Source organism: Xiphophorus maculatus, chromosome 17 (assembly GCF_002775205.1).
Source record: "Xiphophorus maculatus strain JP 163 A chromosome 17, X_maculatus-5.0-male, whole genome shotgun sequence".
In the NCBI taxonomy this organism is placed as follows: Eukaryota; Metazoa; Chordata; class Actinopteri; order Cyprinodontiformes; family Poeciliidae; genus Xiphophorus; species Xiphophorus maculatus.
In genome coordinates this window covers 2,570,416-2,589,168 of record NC_036459.1, presented here as the reverse complement: position 1 = coordinate 2,589,168, position 18,753 = coordinate 2,570,416, and the positions used below count along the sequence as shown (strand labels likewise).

At 43.2% G+C, this 18,753-nt stretch overlaps 1 protein-coding gene across 13 annotated transcripts in view; it reads right to left on the bottom strand.

Moving 5' to 3' along the window:
• The window catches only part of celf2 (CUGBP Elav-like family member 2), a 210,299-nt gene extending 191,752 nt beyond the window's left edge, over positions 1-18,547 (bottom strand). For all 13 annotated transcript variants that reach the window (XM_023350405.1, XM_023350406.1, XM_023350410.1 and 10 more), the window contains exon 1: positions 18,405-18,547. In XM_023350405.1, the coding sequence (XP_023206173.1) occupies positions 18,405-18,457 (53 nt within the window). In that variant the 5' untranslated portion in view covers positions 18,458-18,547. The remainder of the gene's footprint in view (positions 1-18,404) is intronic.
• Between the last annotated feature and the right edge of the window lie 206 nt (positions 18,548-18,753).

Here is an 18,753-nt window from a genome sequence, read left to right as displayed (position 1 = left end):
TCTGTCATTTTGAAGTCAGACGATCCACAACCAGAAGTGACATTTCTGGGAGGCTGGTGGGGATCCACAAAGCTCCCGGCGCTAATCGTCACTCCGTCACTCGTTTGACAAATGCACTTCCCTCGGCGTTTATCCCATAACTCTGTTATTGATAAGACGCCTGCCTGCCACAACGCCGCTCATTTTCAGCACATTTAGTAAAACTTTCCTGATCTGCAGGCGTCCATTTAAAGACGTTTCTTCTCCTGTGTGGGTATTTGTAAAACTGCAGCTGTTTTGACTGCAGGTAGAGAAACTAATGGTCTGAAGAGAAGGCCGGCGTGAACGGGACTGCAGGGTTTAAAAGCATCATTGCAATTATGACAGAATTAAATAAAGAAGTAAATTCTTGGATTGATTGCTCCTGGTTGCCCAACAAGGTAATAAATGTAGCGAAGCAATCCGCTCAACCATTAGCTCTGGTAGAGATTTATTTTACGTCCATGTCATGCTCTCAGTTTTCCTAGAAAACAGCCGTGTCTTGTTATGAAGTAATGGCCTTAATCAGCGCCGAGCTGAATTCCTGAACCTGGCCTTGCGGCTCCACCATCGCTGTTTGGCTTTCTCCATGGAAACAACAAAGACATCTCAAACTCACTCCAGCTTTATGACAAAACGCTGCAACGAGCCGCTGATGTTCGGGGAGGAATTAAGGCGCTATGTAAGCCCAAAACAAGAATCTGGTGATACATGAGAGGCACATTGGACCTTTCACATCTTGTTCAAGTTCAGCCTGACAGATGGTGGGCTCTGAGCTGGGGGTAACCGTGAGAACGGGCCGGCTGAGCTCAGGTTCTGACCACCAACACAAACCGGTCCAAACAAATCACACCACACTCTCACACCAGGGAGCTTTTATTTAGCTCAATGTTGCAGTTCGACAACAATCTTAACTTAAAGCAATGTGGAACAACATTACTCTGAATAGTTGGAAATATTTTGATTAATTACTTTCATAGATTTTTTTTTTTTACATATAAAAGTTCGGAGAGGAACCTTTGTACTCCATCGTTCCTGGTACATCCATAAAGCCAACACACACTACAGCCGCAAACACATAATATGTGACACACAGGAAACCTTTAGTCTTTAGAGTGGAAAAGAGAATATACATTAAAATACACATCATCCAGCACAAGTGGAAGCTAAGTTCCTAGCTGGAACCTTCGTATTCGCTTGTTTCTGGTATAGCCATAGATCTGATGCACAAGCTACATCCGCTAGTAGATAAAGTCGTGTCTCTAGCCTCACTGGGTTTTAATTTCTGCTTCAAACTGGCCTGATCTGAAGCTGGAAAAGACTATTGTTGTGTTCAAGTTGAGCTAAAAGGAGTTAGCCTACCAGCTAACCTATTCAAGGCTAAAATAGCATCTCTATGTTAAACATGCAGCTAATGCTAATGTTAGCATAAATTGTCAGGGTTTCCTGAAACACAGAATAGATAGAATAAAACTTTTCTCCAATCTGATGGTTGAAGAACAGATGAAAAGTAGAAATGTCTTGGTCTGGCATGTGAAACAATCGTTGTTTTGCCCTGCAGGGTTGTGCACATGTGCAAAACCTCCAGATGTAAACAATAACATGTTTTTAACATGTTTTAAACAAACACAGTTTTTAAGCTCATAATTTCACCAAAAATGCAGGAAAATATCCAAGTTTTCGAAAAATATCTACATTCTTCGAAGCAAGGTAAAAAGTTAGACCGTTCCTTTAGAAAGCTAACAGCTAGCGAAGAGGCAGCACTTATCTGGCATCTCATTAAAAGAACTTCCAACTACAGGAAGCCATGATGGATCCTGGCGCCTTGGCAGAATCTGAAGAATTAAAGTAAAAGCCTAAAAATGCAGAGAGTTTCTGCTCTGCTTTAGTCCTGCGGCGGTGAGCGTGTCGTTGGATTTTTTCACAGACTTAAACAGCAGGAAGAACTCTCAGCGTGAACGCATTAAGCTAACGCAGACGCATAACAAGCGACATGAACGAAGGACAGACCCTGCTCTGCTCTAATGGAGGTCAAGAGAAGGTCACCCACTGGGCTGCGGTTAACCTGGACGTCTCCTGAAACGCCTCCGCCTGCACACGGAGGGCGTTGGACTGTAAACTGTAGATTTACGAAGCTGGACGGAGGTGAAGATTTGAGCCTCAACACCTGCCGTAGCGTCCCTGACCCTGAAACAGCACATGCTGTACTTTCAGTTTTAATGTTTCTGATATAAATCTAACAAACAAAAAGATGAAGAACAGCTTGGTTTGATGAAAAAACTGGAAATATGATGAACAGAACTTTCTTTTGATGTTAGAGTAAGATAACAGAAACCTTGAATTTATGTTTTTATTCACGGAGGCAAATGATCCGTTTCCTCGCTGCACAAAGAAGGAATAAACAGTTAAGCAGGTGGTGCAGTTATTGTTGACGATAAAATTTAAAGTAAAACTGTATTTAAAAATATATACATGTTAAACTGATACTGTTTACTTTTCTCAAAACAACTGAACAGCAAAACGACAAGCAAACACCAAGACTGCTGAAGAAAAAGCAGGTTGAAGCTCATTGAAGGAGGAATTGATCCAAGATCTTTTATTGCCAATAGATGAACTGATCAGGCTGTTCAATCGATTTGACAGGCTTCAGATTATTTTCAACAACTAAACATAAAAGATATCAAAGGTATTTATTGGTTTGGTTCCAGTGGACCCTCACCAGGCTGCAGTTCAGTATTTGTGGATTTTTCTGTAACTCCAAATGATCCAGAGTTTCATTTTCCTTGGTGCTGATTGGCTGAACCAAGAGTGGAAATGAGGAAATCTGTAGTTAACAGGTTCTGCAGCAGTTATTAGTGTATTAATGCATTTTAATGTAGATTCTGTGTTAAAACAGACAGAAGTATTTTATGGAGGTTTTCAAGTACTTGTGGATTTTATGCATCTGCAGGTGAAATTTGTCCCTGAAAAAGTATTTATCTGACTTTAATGAACTCTGGAAATGATGGACGTTTATATTTTTATTGAATAGAGAGACGTAGAAATCCACCGAGATCCACAGATCAGAAATTATTTTTTATTTTTTACGATTTTGGGTTAATAATTTGAACTATTCCTAAAGAGTGAAAATATTTGCACCTGAAATGAGAGAAGTTAGTGTTTTTGTTGCGTCTCTAAGCAAAAGGCCCTAAATGCTCAGATTTATTTTCATCTTTGATAAAATGTCTGAATTCGTTGGATCCAAGTCAGTTTCACTAATTTAGAGATTTTGTCCCAACCTACAACCGTTTCTCCTGATTTAGTACCTCTGCACTGAAATAAATCAATTTATTTTTGTTGCTATTCATGTGCTTTTATAAAGCTATGATATAATCATAAAGTGCTCATATTAAGTATAATTTACCGGCATATTATCCCCTGTAGGATCTGTTTTCATCATGAACCAAACTGACATTATTTACTGGAATCAGATAAAATCATTTCCTTACAGTAACTTATGAGTAAATTACCACAGAAAAGTTTCAACTGAGGAAATGAACTGAGACTTGGTCGATGCAAAACGACCCGTAGCAAATTAAATGTCTTCATTGGCAGAAAAACACTTAAAAACAACCGGAGACGCTTCAGTAAGTACTCCAGACCACCGTGTGGCGCTGCAACACTCCAGGGGAGTAGCAGAGAACTTAGAAGAGGTTAAAAATATTGAAAAATTCCTAAAATAGAACCATAAAATCAGTGATTTTGTTTGCCAAAAGAAAGAAAAAGCAAAAACAATCGATACTAAAGGAGAAAAACTTCAGACTGAATGTGAGAGTTTAATCTGAAATCTGAAGATTGTTTTTGGTTCCAGAAGAACGACCTGCAGAGTTAACTCATCCAGCACGGCTTTAAGAGGAAGGTTATGAGATGAGCTGCTGCTCATCGATTACTCTAAATGTTCAAATATAAAAAGTCTTTAATGATGAAATATTTCTGTGAAAACATCTTCCTCCTCTTACTGCAAACTTCTCTCTTCAAGCAAAAAAAGAAACAAAATGTGAATATTTTCCACTTGGGTTATTTTGCAGAACAATTAGTCCCATTTTCCAAATACAGCATAATTGCAGATGCTTTATTAGCTTGGTATAACAGGATGAAGAGTGAGCTTTCAACTAGAAAGCTCAGTAAAGACGGCGCCAAAAAACATCAGCATTCACCTTTCCCTGGCTGCCTAATTTTGTGTGGGGCGCTAATCAAGCGCTTGTCTCTGCTCATGAATTTAGAGGGAAACCTCCAGCATTTAAATATGCATTTAATTGCGTCGGTTCTGGAAGCGTCGTTAAGTAAGAGCTGAGAAATACATTTCTTAATGCGACTTAGTGATGCCCGGCAAATCAAAGACCATCAAGCGAATTAATGAGGGTGAGCGGCGAGCGCATTAAGAGTAGAGACGAAGCGTCTCTATAAACATAAGCAGAGACAGAGGGACGGCTGGCAGTGCCAACGCTCAGCTCTCCTGCAGCACAATGCAGCCACTTTAATAGTGTCAACACACAAACACCTTCTCCTCTGCTGTGTTTCTGAAAGCCTTCTGCAGCAGCATTCCTTCGCTGATGAATAGAGCGCTGAAAGCATCTAAAGAAGAAGAAGAGGAGGCAAAACGGTGAGAGCGGAGGAAAAGGAAGAGAGGAGAAATATGAAACCTTCCTGGTTATTAAAAGCGTCTTACGAGGGCAGCGCTTCTGTCGTTAAGTAGTCTTTCAATTATTAACGAAGCCGCCGCTTTTATCCGCTGGCAGAACCGTTTCACTGATGGCCTCCTCGCCATTCCTGCATCCAAACACACACACACACACATACACACACACACACACCTGAGACAAACACATGAGGTGTTCAGCAGTGATTGTTGAGGGAGCAGGTCAGAGCTGAAAACGGCTCCATAAAACCAAACATTTCAGACCATCAGGGAGCTTTTCAGCAAGAACTGAGCCACCCGATCCCCGCGCTCAGAGAGCCGTCTCTGCTTCCTGCGTGGAGGAAGAGGCCTCTAGGGGGAGCTGCAGGTTGCGCCGGGGGCCGACCCGTTCGGGCCGATCCCCTCCCCTCAGCTGTCAAGTGCTTGTCAAGAATCAGCAATAAAGCAGAGCAGATAAGGAGAGATCGGAGATAGCTGGGATTGATTTGAGGGCAATAAGAGAGGAGCTTTTAGGATGTTATCCAGCCTCTGGTTGCTGCTCCAAATGTTCCCGGCCCCCGATGAGACGGGCTCATCGGACAGATTACCAGAACTAAAGCTGCTGGGGGAGAGATCCAAACACGGCGCTGTCAATCTGCAACCTGAGAGCAGAGCAGATTACTGCAGAGAAAGCAACGCCTCGTCTAGAAATCATCCAGGATGGAACTGGAACCGTAGAGATTTACCCAACTGGTGGTAAACTGACTGGTTTACTGGTTCTGCAATCAGAACCAGTAAACCTGGTTCTGCTTGCAGAACATCCTGGCAGGTCCGGATCGGACCAGGAGCAAGTCCTGGAATACCGGACACTTTCCACACAGCGCAGAAAAAATACAACATTTACCAAGAACCTCTGTCCAGTTTCCAGTGCAAATGAATTCACTAGAAATAACATAAAACTAAATGATTAGTCATTTTCCAGCTGCTTTAAGTTAGTTCTTCAGCTCCACTGGTGATTTCCCAGCATCCTTAGCAACATAAACAGAAAAACTGTACATGAAAATTATTCACATTTTATATTCAGGAAAAGAAATGAGATTTATATCAATAAGCTGCACAAATTAAATGTATTTTCAAATTTATTGGTTTTTAATTATGTTCTATTGAACAAAGACTGGAGAAATTAACTATAACCAGTTACATTTATTTGGAAAAAAATTACTGCTAGGAGTATTTTTACAACTCTATACTTTTTATTTTTACTTGAGTAATTTTATTATAAAGTATTTTTACTCTTACTTGAGTAAAATTTTCTTTCCACTCAAAAACAAAAATGTTTTAAACAAAACTTCACCAGACTCAGACACACACCTGCAGTTTTTGTTACGTTTTGTCTGAATTTATAATTTTTTACTAATATGCCTTATTGTCATTTTCATCAACTTGACTTTATATTTTAATGATGTCATTTTTAAATATTAAATTTGATCAGTTTGTATTTGAGTCACCTTTTTTCCAAATACTTTTTACTTTTGACTAATTTCTTGGACAGCTACTTCTTACTGTTACATGAGCATAGTTTTTGATCCTGGGGGTTTTTATGGTCATTACATTTATCTTGACAGCAACAAGTCACATCTCTAACACTGAGACATTTATGACGGTAAAAGCCGTTTGTTGGCCTGACCAGCCTGGTTCCAGCTGCCCTGCGGTTTGAGCCGCTCTCCAGCGGTTAGAGGATGTTGGACAGTGATCGGTGCTCATCCACCATGACTCTGAGTGTTTCCACTGCGGAGACGCTGCGCCGGGCGCCGGGGCGTGCCGACCAACGTCTCCTGGGACTCCTGTCCAATTACGACTCAAAATGAGCCGACGGAACGTGGAGATTGGACTGGAGCACAAAGGTGATGATGGAGGGAGGCGGAGGGGCTGGAGACGGGAGCTAAGAGCCGCGGATACGAGTAGCACTCGATGTTAATGTGTCAGGGCGGTGGGGGACCCGCTGAGGACCGACTCCACCCTCAGGCCGCCATTAAGCAGCAAAAGGTTGTAATGATGTCGGGTCCGGCAGGCGCTGCAGCAGCAGGTTAACCGTGCATGACACCATTACCCTGATCCCATAACTAAGCTGAGAATTTCAGGTTGCAATACAAATTTCATCCTCATCACATGAAAAAGTGACAAATGGAGAGATTTCAGTAAAGGTTTTAATAGACGCCGTTGCTCCGAGGGATTTCATTTAAAATGTCATGTTTGGACGACTCCACTCTGAGAGCCATTAGGCAGAAACGTGCTCGTCTATAAAACAGCTCTTCTGTGTGTGATTGCCATTTAATAGCCGGCCATACGTTCACGCTTCAGTCTGGCTTTAATGTTGCAGAGAAGCAGGAGCCCAAAGGCCTGAAACATCCAAACGCCGCGCCGCGCCGGGCCGGGCAGCGCACAGGAAATGATGTCATTATACTGGTGGTGAAGCTCAGCTGCAAGTTCAGCATGTCTGACACCAGAAACAGCAGAGAGATTATCACAATATGTCTGATTTCACCAAACCCGATGGAAGGCAGAGAAAATATGACCTGAAGATATCAATAAGTTATATTTCATTTACAAAAACATGAGAAAACGTTTTGCATAATGTTTAGAAATAAAAAAGAAGCTGGAATCTGTCAGCAATTAGAGAGAAACTCTTTCCTTCATCAGTGGAGGTCAACATCAGTGGTCTAGTTAAAACCTTAAAGGTCGTAGGCTAGAAGTTTAAAGGTCATGGGCAGATCACAAATCAGAACCAGTCAGAAGTTCACAGACCTGAACCCAGCAGGAAAAGCACAAGGCTCCACTGATGAAGGAAAATCAGCCGCAATGATGAAATGATTATTTTACCAAAACTACGACAAAAACCAAACAAGCTGCTGAAAACGAGCAGCGGGTCGGATTCTGACCAGATCATCAGGATTTCAATAAATGTTCACAAAGAAGAAACAAATATTAGCAACGCTTGTGTTGATGTTTGTCATCGAACTTTTCTTATTACACATAAATAATAAATATATGGGCATTCTGATGCAGACAGACTAGTGTAAATTTATTATGGCCAAACATTTTAAATACCTGGATGAAGATATCGCTGACAACATTCAACATATTCTGTATTGTTTAAAAATATTTTTATATTTTTACTTTCCTCTAAGGTCATTACTTTAATAAAAAAAAAAAAATATTCCCTTCTCACCCACCGCGGGTGGTTCTTATCCTCTGAGCTCGGGTCCTCTACCAGAGGCCTGGGAGCTTGAGGGTCCTGCGCAGTATCTTGGCTGTGCCAAGGACTGCACATTTCTGGACTGAGATGTCTGATGTTGTTCCTGGGATCTGTTGTAGCCATTTGGATTTTTTTTTTATTTTTTTATATAAATACACTGCTCAAAAAATAAAGGGAACACTTAAACAACACAGTATAACTCCAAGTAAATCAAACTTCTGTGAAATCAAACTGTCCACTTAGGAAGCAACACTGATTGACAATCAATTTCACCTGCTGTTGTGCAAATGGAGACAACAGGTGGAAATTATTGGCAATTAGCAAGACACACTCAATAAAGGAGTGGTTCTGCAGTTGGGACCACAGACCACTTCTCAGTACCTATGCTGTCTGGCTGATGTTTTGGTCAGTTTTGAATGTTGGTGGTGCTTTCACACTCGTGGTAGCATGAGACGGACTCCACAACCCACACAAGTGGCTCAGCTAGTGCAGCTCATCCAGGATGGCACATCAATGCGAGCTGTGGCAAGAAGGTTTGCTGTGTCTGTCAGCGTAGTGTCCAGAGGCTGGAGGCGCTACCAGGAGACAGGCCAGTACACCAGGAGACATGGAGGAGGCCGTAGGAGGGCAACGACCCAGCAGCAGGACCGCTACCTCCGCCTTTGTGCAAGAAGGAACAGGAGGAGCACTGCCAGAGCCCTGCAAAATGACCTCCAGCAGGCCGCAAATGTGCATGTGTCTGCACAAACGGTTAGAAACCGACTCCATGAGGATGGTATGAGGGCCCGACGTCCACAGATGGGGGTTGTGCTCACAGCCCAACACCGTGCAGGACGCTTGGCATTTGCCAGAGAACACCAGGATTGGCAAATTCGCCACTGGCGCCTTGTGCTCTTCACAGATGAAAGCAGGTTCACACTGAGCACATGTGACAGAGGTGACAGAGTCTGGAGACGCCGTGGAGAGCGGTCTGCTGCCTGTAACATCCTTCAGCATGACCGGTTTGGCAGTGGGTCAGTAATGGTGTGGGGTGGCATTTCTTTGGAGGGCCGCACAGCCCTCCATGTGCTCACCAGAGGTAGCCTGGCTGCCATTAGGTACCTAGATGAGATCCTCAGACCCCTTGTGAGACCATATGCTGGTGCGGTTGGCCCTGGGTTCCTCCTATGCAGGACAATGCTAGACCTCATGTGGCTGGAGTGTGTCAGCAGTTCCGGCATGATGAAGGCATTGAAGCTATGGACTGGCCAGCCCGTTCCCCAGACCTGAATCCCATTGAGCACATCTGGGACATCATGTCTCGCTCCATCCACTAATGTCACGTTGCACCACAGACTGTCCAGGAGTTGGCGGATGCTTTAGTCCAGGTCTGGGAGGAGATCCCTCAGGAGACCATCCGCCACCTCATCAGGAGCATGCCCAGGCGTTGTAGGGAGGTCATACAGGCACGTGGAGGCCACACACAATACTGAGCCTCATTTTGACTTGTTTTAAGGACATTACATTAAAGTTGGATCAGCGTGTAGTGTTATTTCACTTTAATTTTGTGTGTGGCTCCAAATCCAGGCCTCCATTGGTTAATAAATTTGATTTCCATTGATGATTTTTGTGTGATTTTGTTGTCAGCACATTCAACTTTGTACAGAACAAAGTATTCAATGAGAATATTTCTTTCATTCAGATCTAGGATGTGTTATTTGAGTGTTCCCTTTATTTTTTTTGAGCAGTATATATATATATATATAGATCTATATACATACACCCCCACACACATATATATATCCACACAAAATGAATATGTTTAGTGTGTTTAAGAAAATAAAACATAAATAAATAGAAATGTAAGCTAATTTGGCTAATTTAGCTCACATTTCTACCTGGAAGGTTTCTCTGCCGTATTAATGTGACTGATATGATTTATCCCAGCTCTGATGCTTCCATTAGATTCATATTTATTCACATAAACATTCACATGTTCTCTACTTATTTCTTCTTTTCCTTTTAATACAGAGTTTTAGTCAGACATGATTCCAAAATAAGTTCTCAAATGTTTCCTCGGAGTGAAAAAAAACACAAAAGACATCCTGACATGAAAGCAATTTCATTTCAAAGATAGAGTTGTAGTACAAGATACGAGTATCAGTGGCAATCCAAAAATAACCTGCTATCAGGTAAATCCTCTCAACGACAAAGTGGCACAGACAAGTGCTCTTCTGCTTCCTGACACAAAGAAAACACGGCTGCAGCAGCAGACAGCGAGGAACATGTTTAAAGTTTTTCTCTGCCAGTCAGCGGGGGCTTTCAGCGGCCCGTAACCACAGCAACAGCAACCCGCTCAGCATCAAACAGGAAAAACATGTCTTTGTTTACAACAGATGCTTTTTACCGAGAAGGCAACATTTGGACAGAAATGGTTCAAATTAGAATCAAACATCAGATATTTATTAGAAAGATAAGATGATATGTAGATGCTCCACCTTTAACTCAAAATCCAGCCTTTAGTTTCGTCTGTACAAAAATATCAAGTTAAGAAACAGTTTAGTTAAACGCTTTATAATCTGGTTTTGGTTTGGACCGTTTAAACGTCTCGATCTGATCTGAACTCTTCAGATATAAGTTAGAGTTTAAATGTTTTCAGAGCAGAACTATCAACCAGCTCAAGTATTTATGATCCGAGGTAAACTCCTTAAAATACGCTGGAATATTCCTTCATTCAGCATCTTAGTGCCGCTGTTCGATCATTGATCCAGAGTTTAGTAACTAAGAGTTGAATCCAAGTGAGGTTTCAATATAATAACATAAAAGATAATAATTAGAGATGTTCTGCTGAAGTGGTTTGAACTTTCAACAGAAAGTCGAGCTAAGCTAATCATTTTGTTCTTGGTAATGTGTCCATGGGTTTTTCTTGTTTTTAAAAACTGGTTTGAAATAAATAAGCAAGCATTTCTACATGAGAACACAGAAACAAGCTGCAGCTTTTACATCCTTATTTTGGCTGATGATTGTGAAGTTCCTGGAAATCCAACCAGAAATTGTGAAATGCTAAACAGTGAAAGAGAAGTTGACCATATAAAGTAAAAGTGAAAGCAGAACCGACACCAAACGCTCAAATCCTGCATGTTTCCAGGTTTTACAGAAATAATGTAGCAGCTATAAAAAGATGGCCGACCTCTCAGGGTTACATCATGCTGTCGCACCGAGTGTCTGAAGAAATGTTTTTAGGATTATGAATTATTAGTGGCGGTAGTATTTTATTTGTTGCCGGGGAAACGAGGCCTGATGAAGGTGAAGAAAGGTAGGAGAGAAGTCGTCGCTCTGGGTCTTTTGTTCATGTTGGCAAGTCGAGGAAAACATAAAACTCAAAACACCAAATACAGTCATGCTAAAAAGTAAGTACACCCCCTTCAACCTCCAGGTTTAGAAACCATCAAGTTCAAAAGTCACAACGCTCGTTATTTATGGCAAAAATCAAAAACATCCCATTCTTCTACATTTGTGTACAGGCACTGTTAGCAGCAAAAACTTGGAATAGACCGATTCTGATGAAGTTTCCACAGGCCCACAGCCTCAGGCGTCCACCGCCGTGCTTCACAGCCGACATCAGGATGTTTTATGTTTCTGTCCAGAAGTTTTGATCGTCGTTCAAAACAGCTTAGAAACATAAACCTCATCTACAATCACTTATTTTAGATTCTTTTTTCCCCACAACAGACCAGGTGGTAGCCATGGCAACAGACAAAACCCTAATCTGTTGACCTCTACTCGACCATCACTGGTTATACTGGAACTCCTCCGCCTGATGCTGGAACCTTCAAAATCAATCAATCAATCATTTCAGAAACAAGGCAGTTCAAAGATCTTTATATTATAAAACTAGATCACAGAAAACAACTGAAAGGTGGAAATTCAGCTGGAAACCATGAAACTGAAGGTTCATCCACTGGTTTCAGCTAAAACGTTTTAACTTTGGTCAGATAAAAGTTTCATCTCATCGTCTGTTTCCGGTTAAATCAGGAGGTCATGAGCTCAATGCAAAGCTTCCCATTGGTTCTGGTGGCAGCGCTCTAATCCACCTTAAATACGAAGCACGAACAGCTCTAATCCACCTTAAACACGAAGCACGAACAGTGAAGCTGCAGCTAATGAAGGTGAAGAGCTCCGACTAAATTAACGTTAGTGGTTCTGGAAGAGAAAACAAGCAAACCTGATGGGAATAAATTAATCAAACATAAGATGCAACCTGAAGAGATTTTAGTTTTTTTTTGTTTTTTTTTTACAGTAGTCGGAGATGTTTCCTCTGAGTTGTGGCGTGTGTAGAGCGCCCCCTGGCTGCAGTCTGCAGAGGTTTTCCTTCAGTCCAGACATTGGCCCTAAACAAAGATGGCCGACAAGGATCAGAAGGATAATCACTATTTCTGAAAGTAATAAAAGCTGAAATGGTCTGAAATATGGAGGGATTTCCAGTGAGAACTGAACAGAAAACGTTTGTTTCCCTCATGGATGAACTGTTTGTTTCTGTCCACTTCAGTTTAATCATGTTCAGCTTTCTGGATATTCTTGATTAAATCAGTGATCAATTAATTGAAAATTAAGTCAGTAAATTACTGAAAGTATAGCTGCTGGATCTCTGCATATTCACCAATTCCTGGATTTTTCTGAGGAACGTTTCTAAATTATTAATGGAAAATTTGGTTATTTGCAGATGTGTTTGTAGATTACATTTAAAATAGTCCAAATAAAATGCAGCTTGGAAGGATGAAGCATCTTGGACCAATGCTAGCTGACCTGCTATTGGCTGCCGTTTGAAAGCAGCCAATCAGAGCCGTTCATTTATCTTCTGTAGATGTGAGCCGCTAACTGAGCCAAAATGGCCTCCACTGTGTGTATCGATGCACATTCAGGTATGTTTGGTGTTTGAACTATTAATATAGGCAGTTATGAGAGTTTTACAGGAAGATTTGAGCTATTAATAGTTTGAGGTTGTGGTTTCTAAATGACTTCAAATTCTGACAAAACTATTTTTCTATGTTCCTTAAATGCATCAGCACTGAAACGTTTCACACGTTTTAGCTTAACAACCAATCAGCAGCGCATTTTTCTTCTAATGTAAATATTTATTAGTTCTTGAATAATAAAATTAATTCAGGTTTTTTGTGTTAAAAAGGAAATCAGACCCAACCATTCTATCCTAAACTTAAAGATTATGACTGATTTAAGTTTTAGTATTATTTAAATAATAACTTTGATCATTTATGTGTTGCCCCCTGCTGCGCGTAACAAAGAATGCAGGTTTCACTTGAATTTTGGCTTCAAGAGAAGCTACGTTTCTCTTTCTATCACGTCTTTGGTTCTTCTTCAGGTTTTAGTTCAGGTTCTGGACTTTCGGTTCCAACAGGAAAAGTTTTAATTATCTAAAAGCAGATCTATGGAAGCAAGATCTTTATATATATATATATATATATATATATATATATATATATATATATATATATATATATATTTTATTTTTTTTTTTTTTTCCTACGAAGAGTTTTTGCGGCGCTAGTGGCTTGTATTTTTTCTACAGTAGGCAGACAGGAAGGAGGGTGAGGAGAGGGGGGAGGACATGCAGCAAAGGTTGTCGGGACCGGGAGTCGAACCCGTGACGTCCGCGTCGAGGACTAAGGCCTCCAAACGTGGGGCGTGCTGACCCGCTGCGCCACCACAGCACGCCCGGAAGCAAGATCTTTGAAGAATTTAGCAACACTTCAGGATAAAGTTGTTTCCAGAAAACTTAACCTGGTCTGCAGAAACAAGACGCTAACTTTAAGGTCAAACTGTGGGAAGGCAGAAAAAGACATGACTGTTTTTTCTACTGATTGTGATTTTGTGTTTTAAACTGGAAGCTTGAGAACATGATCGGTTCTGCAGCGGCGGCTTAACGGGGGTTTCTCTGCACAACCATCTGGGTCTGGAGAAAATCAGCTCAGTCTATTACATCACACAAATATTCCTGCTAGAAGGACTCCACCCTGCAGCGCTGTTCCACTTTCAGCAGCATGTGCATCTATTTAATGGAGAGCAATAAAAAAAGACACCAAGTCCAGGCTAACTCCTGCTCTGGCTGCCAGAACCCAACATGGAGGCGTTTCTACCTGGAACCTGTCAGCTTCACTTCCTGTTCCCGCCTCGTCCTGCTCAGACGTAAACCCATCCCGGCTCCTTTCCTCGGACGTTTCTGTTTTTGATTCCCCCTTTGTTTCCTCTCTTTCGGGTCGCAGTCTGCATGGCAACACGTCCGTCACCCAGAGAGCGAGGCGGGCGCAGCGGAGCTCACAGGCCTCCCATAATTCATCAGCTGTCTGATGACGCTCATTTAGTTCAACATCTGAATCTTCAGAAAACGTTTCAGAATGCAGGACGATTAAAAAACCTGCTTCGCACTGCATAGGTTTTTATATTTAAGCAAACGAAAAGCAGCAGCATATGAGGAAGGTAAGCGTAGACAGCGATGAAGATGAGTTTGTGCGATTTGGCGCTGCTTGGCCTCGCTCTGACCTGTCGCCGTGACCCCTGCCAAACACTCACTACAATGTTCCAGCCCGTTTCTTTCTGGTTTTGGCTTCACTTCCAGCATCCATCACTCGCATACACAAAGAAATATTCCCCCTCTTTTCTTTTTCCCTCTGACTTCCCGGGCAGATCGCCAGGGTTTCGTTTCCTCTCCATCCTCATCCCGATCTCTCAACTCCATTTGGTCGCAAAGAAGAACGGATATTTTTAGTCAAACGAGATTCATTTTCCAACCTTTAGGTCAGATCTGTGTGAAGATGATTGCAGTGAGGAGCTGAGAATAAAATAAAAAGAGGAGGAAGAAATCTGCACTTGTGTCTGTTAATCCAAACGACATAAAGCGGTTGGTTGGTCGCTGGGGGAAACACTCAGGTTCAGAGCTGCTTCGTGCAATACCTCTGAGAATCAGACTATAACAAAGTAAAGCACTAAAACACAGCCGGAGGGAGTGATTAGTGTGAACGTGTGTGTGTGTTTGTGTGTACAGCGGAGTGTGAGGGAGCCACGCTCCAGGCGGTGCATTATTAAACAGATTTGTCACTTTGGACTGGCGGCGTTAGGAGCGCGCGTCGAACCTCCAGTGGAAGATCCGGGGAGAAGGTAACGCTGGGAAATAACTGAAAATGAGATGGAGATGAAAAAAAACAACAAAAAAAACAGGTGGAAAAATAGTGATAAAGAGAGAGGAGGGGGAAACAGTTACATTTCTGGAGGTTTTTCTACTTGGAAGAGGAAAGTCGGTGGGTCAAAGGTTATTAAAATGAATAAATAAATGGTCAAAATGTATAAATTATATGCAAACATGTGACCAACACCCCAGGGGCGGGGCACTGATCATTTTAGTCTGGCAAAAAAATGAAAGCAAATTATAGATCAATAGTGGAAAAGATACATTTATATGAAATAATTGTAATGATGCTGCTGAGAATGCAAAACTAAAAGCAGTACTTAGGAGGTTTTCTGCAAGATGAAAATGATATTAAAACATTTCAATCAATTAATAAATATTGAAATTAAAAGGGGGCATAAGAATTATTCTGTGAAGAGATGGATTCTTTAAGTATAAATGTTCATTAATGTCTAAGAAACTGTATGAAAAAATACAATTAATAAAAATGTTTAAATAAAATAAATTAAACTTTGCAGTGGGGGCCTTTGTGCCCGCGGCCCCCAGCAGGTGGGTACGGCACTGGGAGAGAGAGAAAGGGCAGAAACCACGCAGAGAAGATGACATTAAAAGCTGCAAACAGAGAAATCAAATGATGAAAACAGAAAAACAAAAATAAAAAAACAATTATCATCTTCACAAAAGATTAATTTTCACTAATCAACGCGACTCCGAGGGCAGCCATTACACACAGTTTAAGGCCTGAATTAAAGCACTTAATGTTGACTTGTGTCCTCACTACACGAGCAACACCTTCACACACACACACACCCACACACACCGCTGAGTGTGTTACAGTTGTGTTAGAAATCCCTGCGGCTGCTGACTGAGAAAAATACTGAAATAAATAAAAATGCAGCTTCTACATCTGCAGCGACAGGAAACAACACTTGTTTTAGTCTGAAATAACATTAAAGAGACAGAAAATGTCCTCCATCTGTGTGTGTGTGTGTGTGTGTGTGTGTGTGTGTGTGTGTGTGTGTGTGTGTGTGTGCGTGTGCGTGTGTGTGTGTGTGTGTGTGTGTGATCTGAAAGCCTGTGGAGGGCAATCTCACTTTTGGAGGAAATCAAACCAGACTAACGCTGGAACAGGCAGCGAACGCAGAGAACGGGATGAGAACAAAGAGTCCGAGAACACCGAAACCTCTCACACACACACACCCCCACACCCGCCAACACACACACGCACGCTGCAGAATGGGAAACCTGCGAACGCAGCGCTGTGGTGGATGGGGAGTGAGTCAGCACAGACGGGAATATTTCTGTTCATTTACACCTGAAGCAGACGAGCTGAAACGCAGAAACCCTCCAGGATGCAGATCAGAAAATCTTCAAACAAATTTTACTTTTAAAATAATTTATCATTTGTATTTTAAGAAAATATTTCTGTAAGGACGGTTAGAGTTTTGGTGTCTACGTTTCCTGTCTGAGCTGTGTAATCATCTCTGACTCCAGAGTTCAGAGGAGATCAGAACTCTTTCCTCCGTCGGGCCGCCCTGTCCGCCTCCGTCTCTCAGACGCTCAATGCCGGATTGTTCTTCCGCCTCAAAAGCTGCCCTGACGGCGAGCGACTAACGAACACGCCTCCCGTGTTGGACTGACGTCTACGGGCCGAACCCGGCGGCTGAGGAGGAGAAACGACTGAAGCTGTGGATGATTTGGGAATCAAACATGGAGGACGACATCGACCGGTTTATGATCTATCTAAAAACCCCGACAGAAATAGCTCGTCACATGACCGAACTTCATCATCATCCCAACCTGCGTCAAATTCTGATGCAGGCATCGTCACCCGGGGCTAAAGGTGTGGAGGACACGCTGTCCTCGCCTCCCTGGACGGGAATCAAACTCCGCCAGGAGCAGCAGGAGATTTAAAGACGTTCGTCTGAAAATTCACTGATTTGAATCAAAATAAACTCAGATTTCACTGGAGCTGAACTAAAAACTGACCCTGAGAATCCTGAGATAAACCTGGGACATGACACACACACACCCACACACACACCACAGCCGTGTTTTCATGGGGACTTTATGTTGACTTTCATCCAACATGGTGGGGTCAAAGTTCAAGCCCCAGCCGTGTGCACTGTCCATTCAGAGTGGAGCTGCAGGAGGGTGTGTGTGTGTGTGTGTGTAGGAATGTGGAGTTCATGTGCGCCTGCTTCTCCCGACTGAGGAAGAGGAGCAGACACGCCCTGCTCATCTTCCTCCCGTCATGGCCGTCAGATAATGGGTTCCTGCGTTCCCGTCCTGATTCCTGCTGGATGCCACCATGTTGGCGTTCTGTTCCTGAGCGACGACCCGGCGCTGAGCGGCTCTTTATTAAAGTGCAGTGACTTCAGAGAGCAGCGGAGGGAAACGAGTCCGATCTGGACTCACACCGTCCCACCTGTTGACGCCTGAATCTGATTATCAATCAGGGATTATCAATCAGGGATTATCAATCAAGGATTATCCAGGAGTTTGGGGTCAGATGTTTGAGAATGACATCACAACCTCCCTGTTCTTCCTTCAGACCCATTTCTATTTTGGATTGGAGGATGATGATGGTGGGATGACAAAAGAGGAGAGGAAGCATTGAAGGAGTAATGGGAGGGTCTTTTGGGGTTCGTCTCTCTCCCCCCCGCTGAGCGAGTCGGGAAAATGACTTATTTATCAAACGGGCTGAAATATTCAGATGTCCGTTTTTAAATTCATGGGCTGAGATGCTTAATGACGGCGGCAGATCCCTCACTTTGACTTTAATAGCTGTTTGACAGACATGTTTCACCTTTGACCTCATGCATTTCACAGAGGATCAGCTCTGTTCCAGGGTGTGTGTGTGTGTGTGTGTGTGTGTGTGTGTGTGTTGGACTAAACGCTGGAGATGAGATGTAATGTTGTTCAGCAGCAGCAGCCGCTGCGGCAGGCAGGCAGCCATGAGGAAATGTTTCAGGACAAATTCCTGGAGGGGCGGACTGTTTGTGGGAGCGCTGAGGGGGGGCGGGGGCTGGGGGGAGGGGGGGCTCCTGTTCCCACTTTTAGGCTGAAATGGGAGAAGTTTGGGAATGATGGAGGTGAGGGTTAATGAGATGGACAGAGCGGAAAGCAGCGCAAACCGCGCGTAATTACGCAGCGCAGCCACGACCTCGCCGCCTGCGCCCCGCGTCCCACCCTTCATTCCTCGGAGCGCCGCGCCGCGCCGCGCCTCCCCGCTGCAGCCGCGCGGCGCGGCGCTCCGCGGCTGCGGTGTGGAGAGACTCCCGGCCGCTTACCTTAACACGTTCCAGCTTTTCAGAGGGTCCAGGTCTGAAATTATAGAAACCATGGTCGGCTGGCGGGGCTGGCAGCACCGGGAGAGGGCGGGAGGAGGAGCAGCAGAAAAACCACCGAAAGAAAAAAGAGGCGCAAAGGCTATAAAGTCCGTCTGCGAATGACAGAGAAGGAAGGGATGCGAACCGTCCTGGTTGTTCAGAGGGTGATGAGCGCTGTCACTGCTCTCTCCCTCCCTCCCTCCCTCCCTCTCTCTCTCTCTCTCTCCCTTTCCCTCCCTCCCTCCCTCCCTCCCTCTCTCTCTCCCTTTCCTCCCTCCCTCTCTCTCTCTCTCCCTCCCTCCCTCCCTCT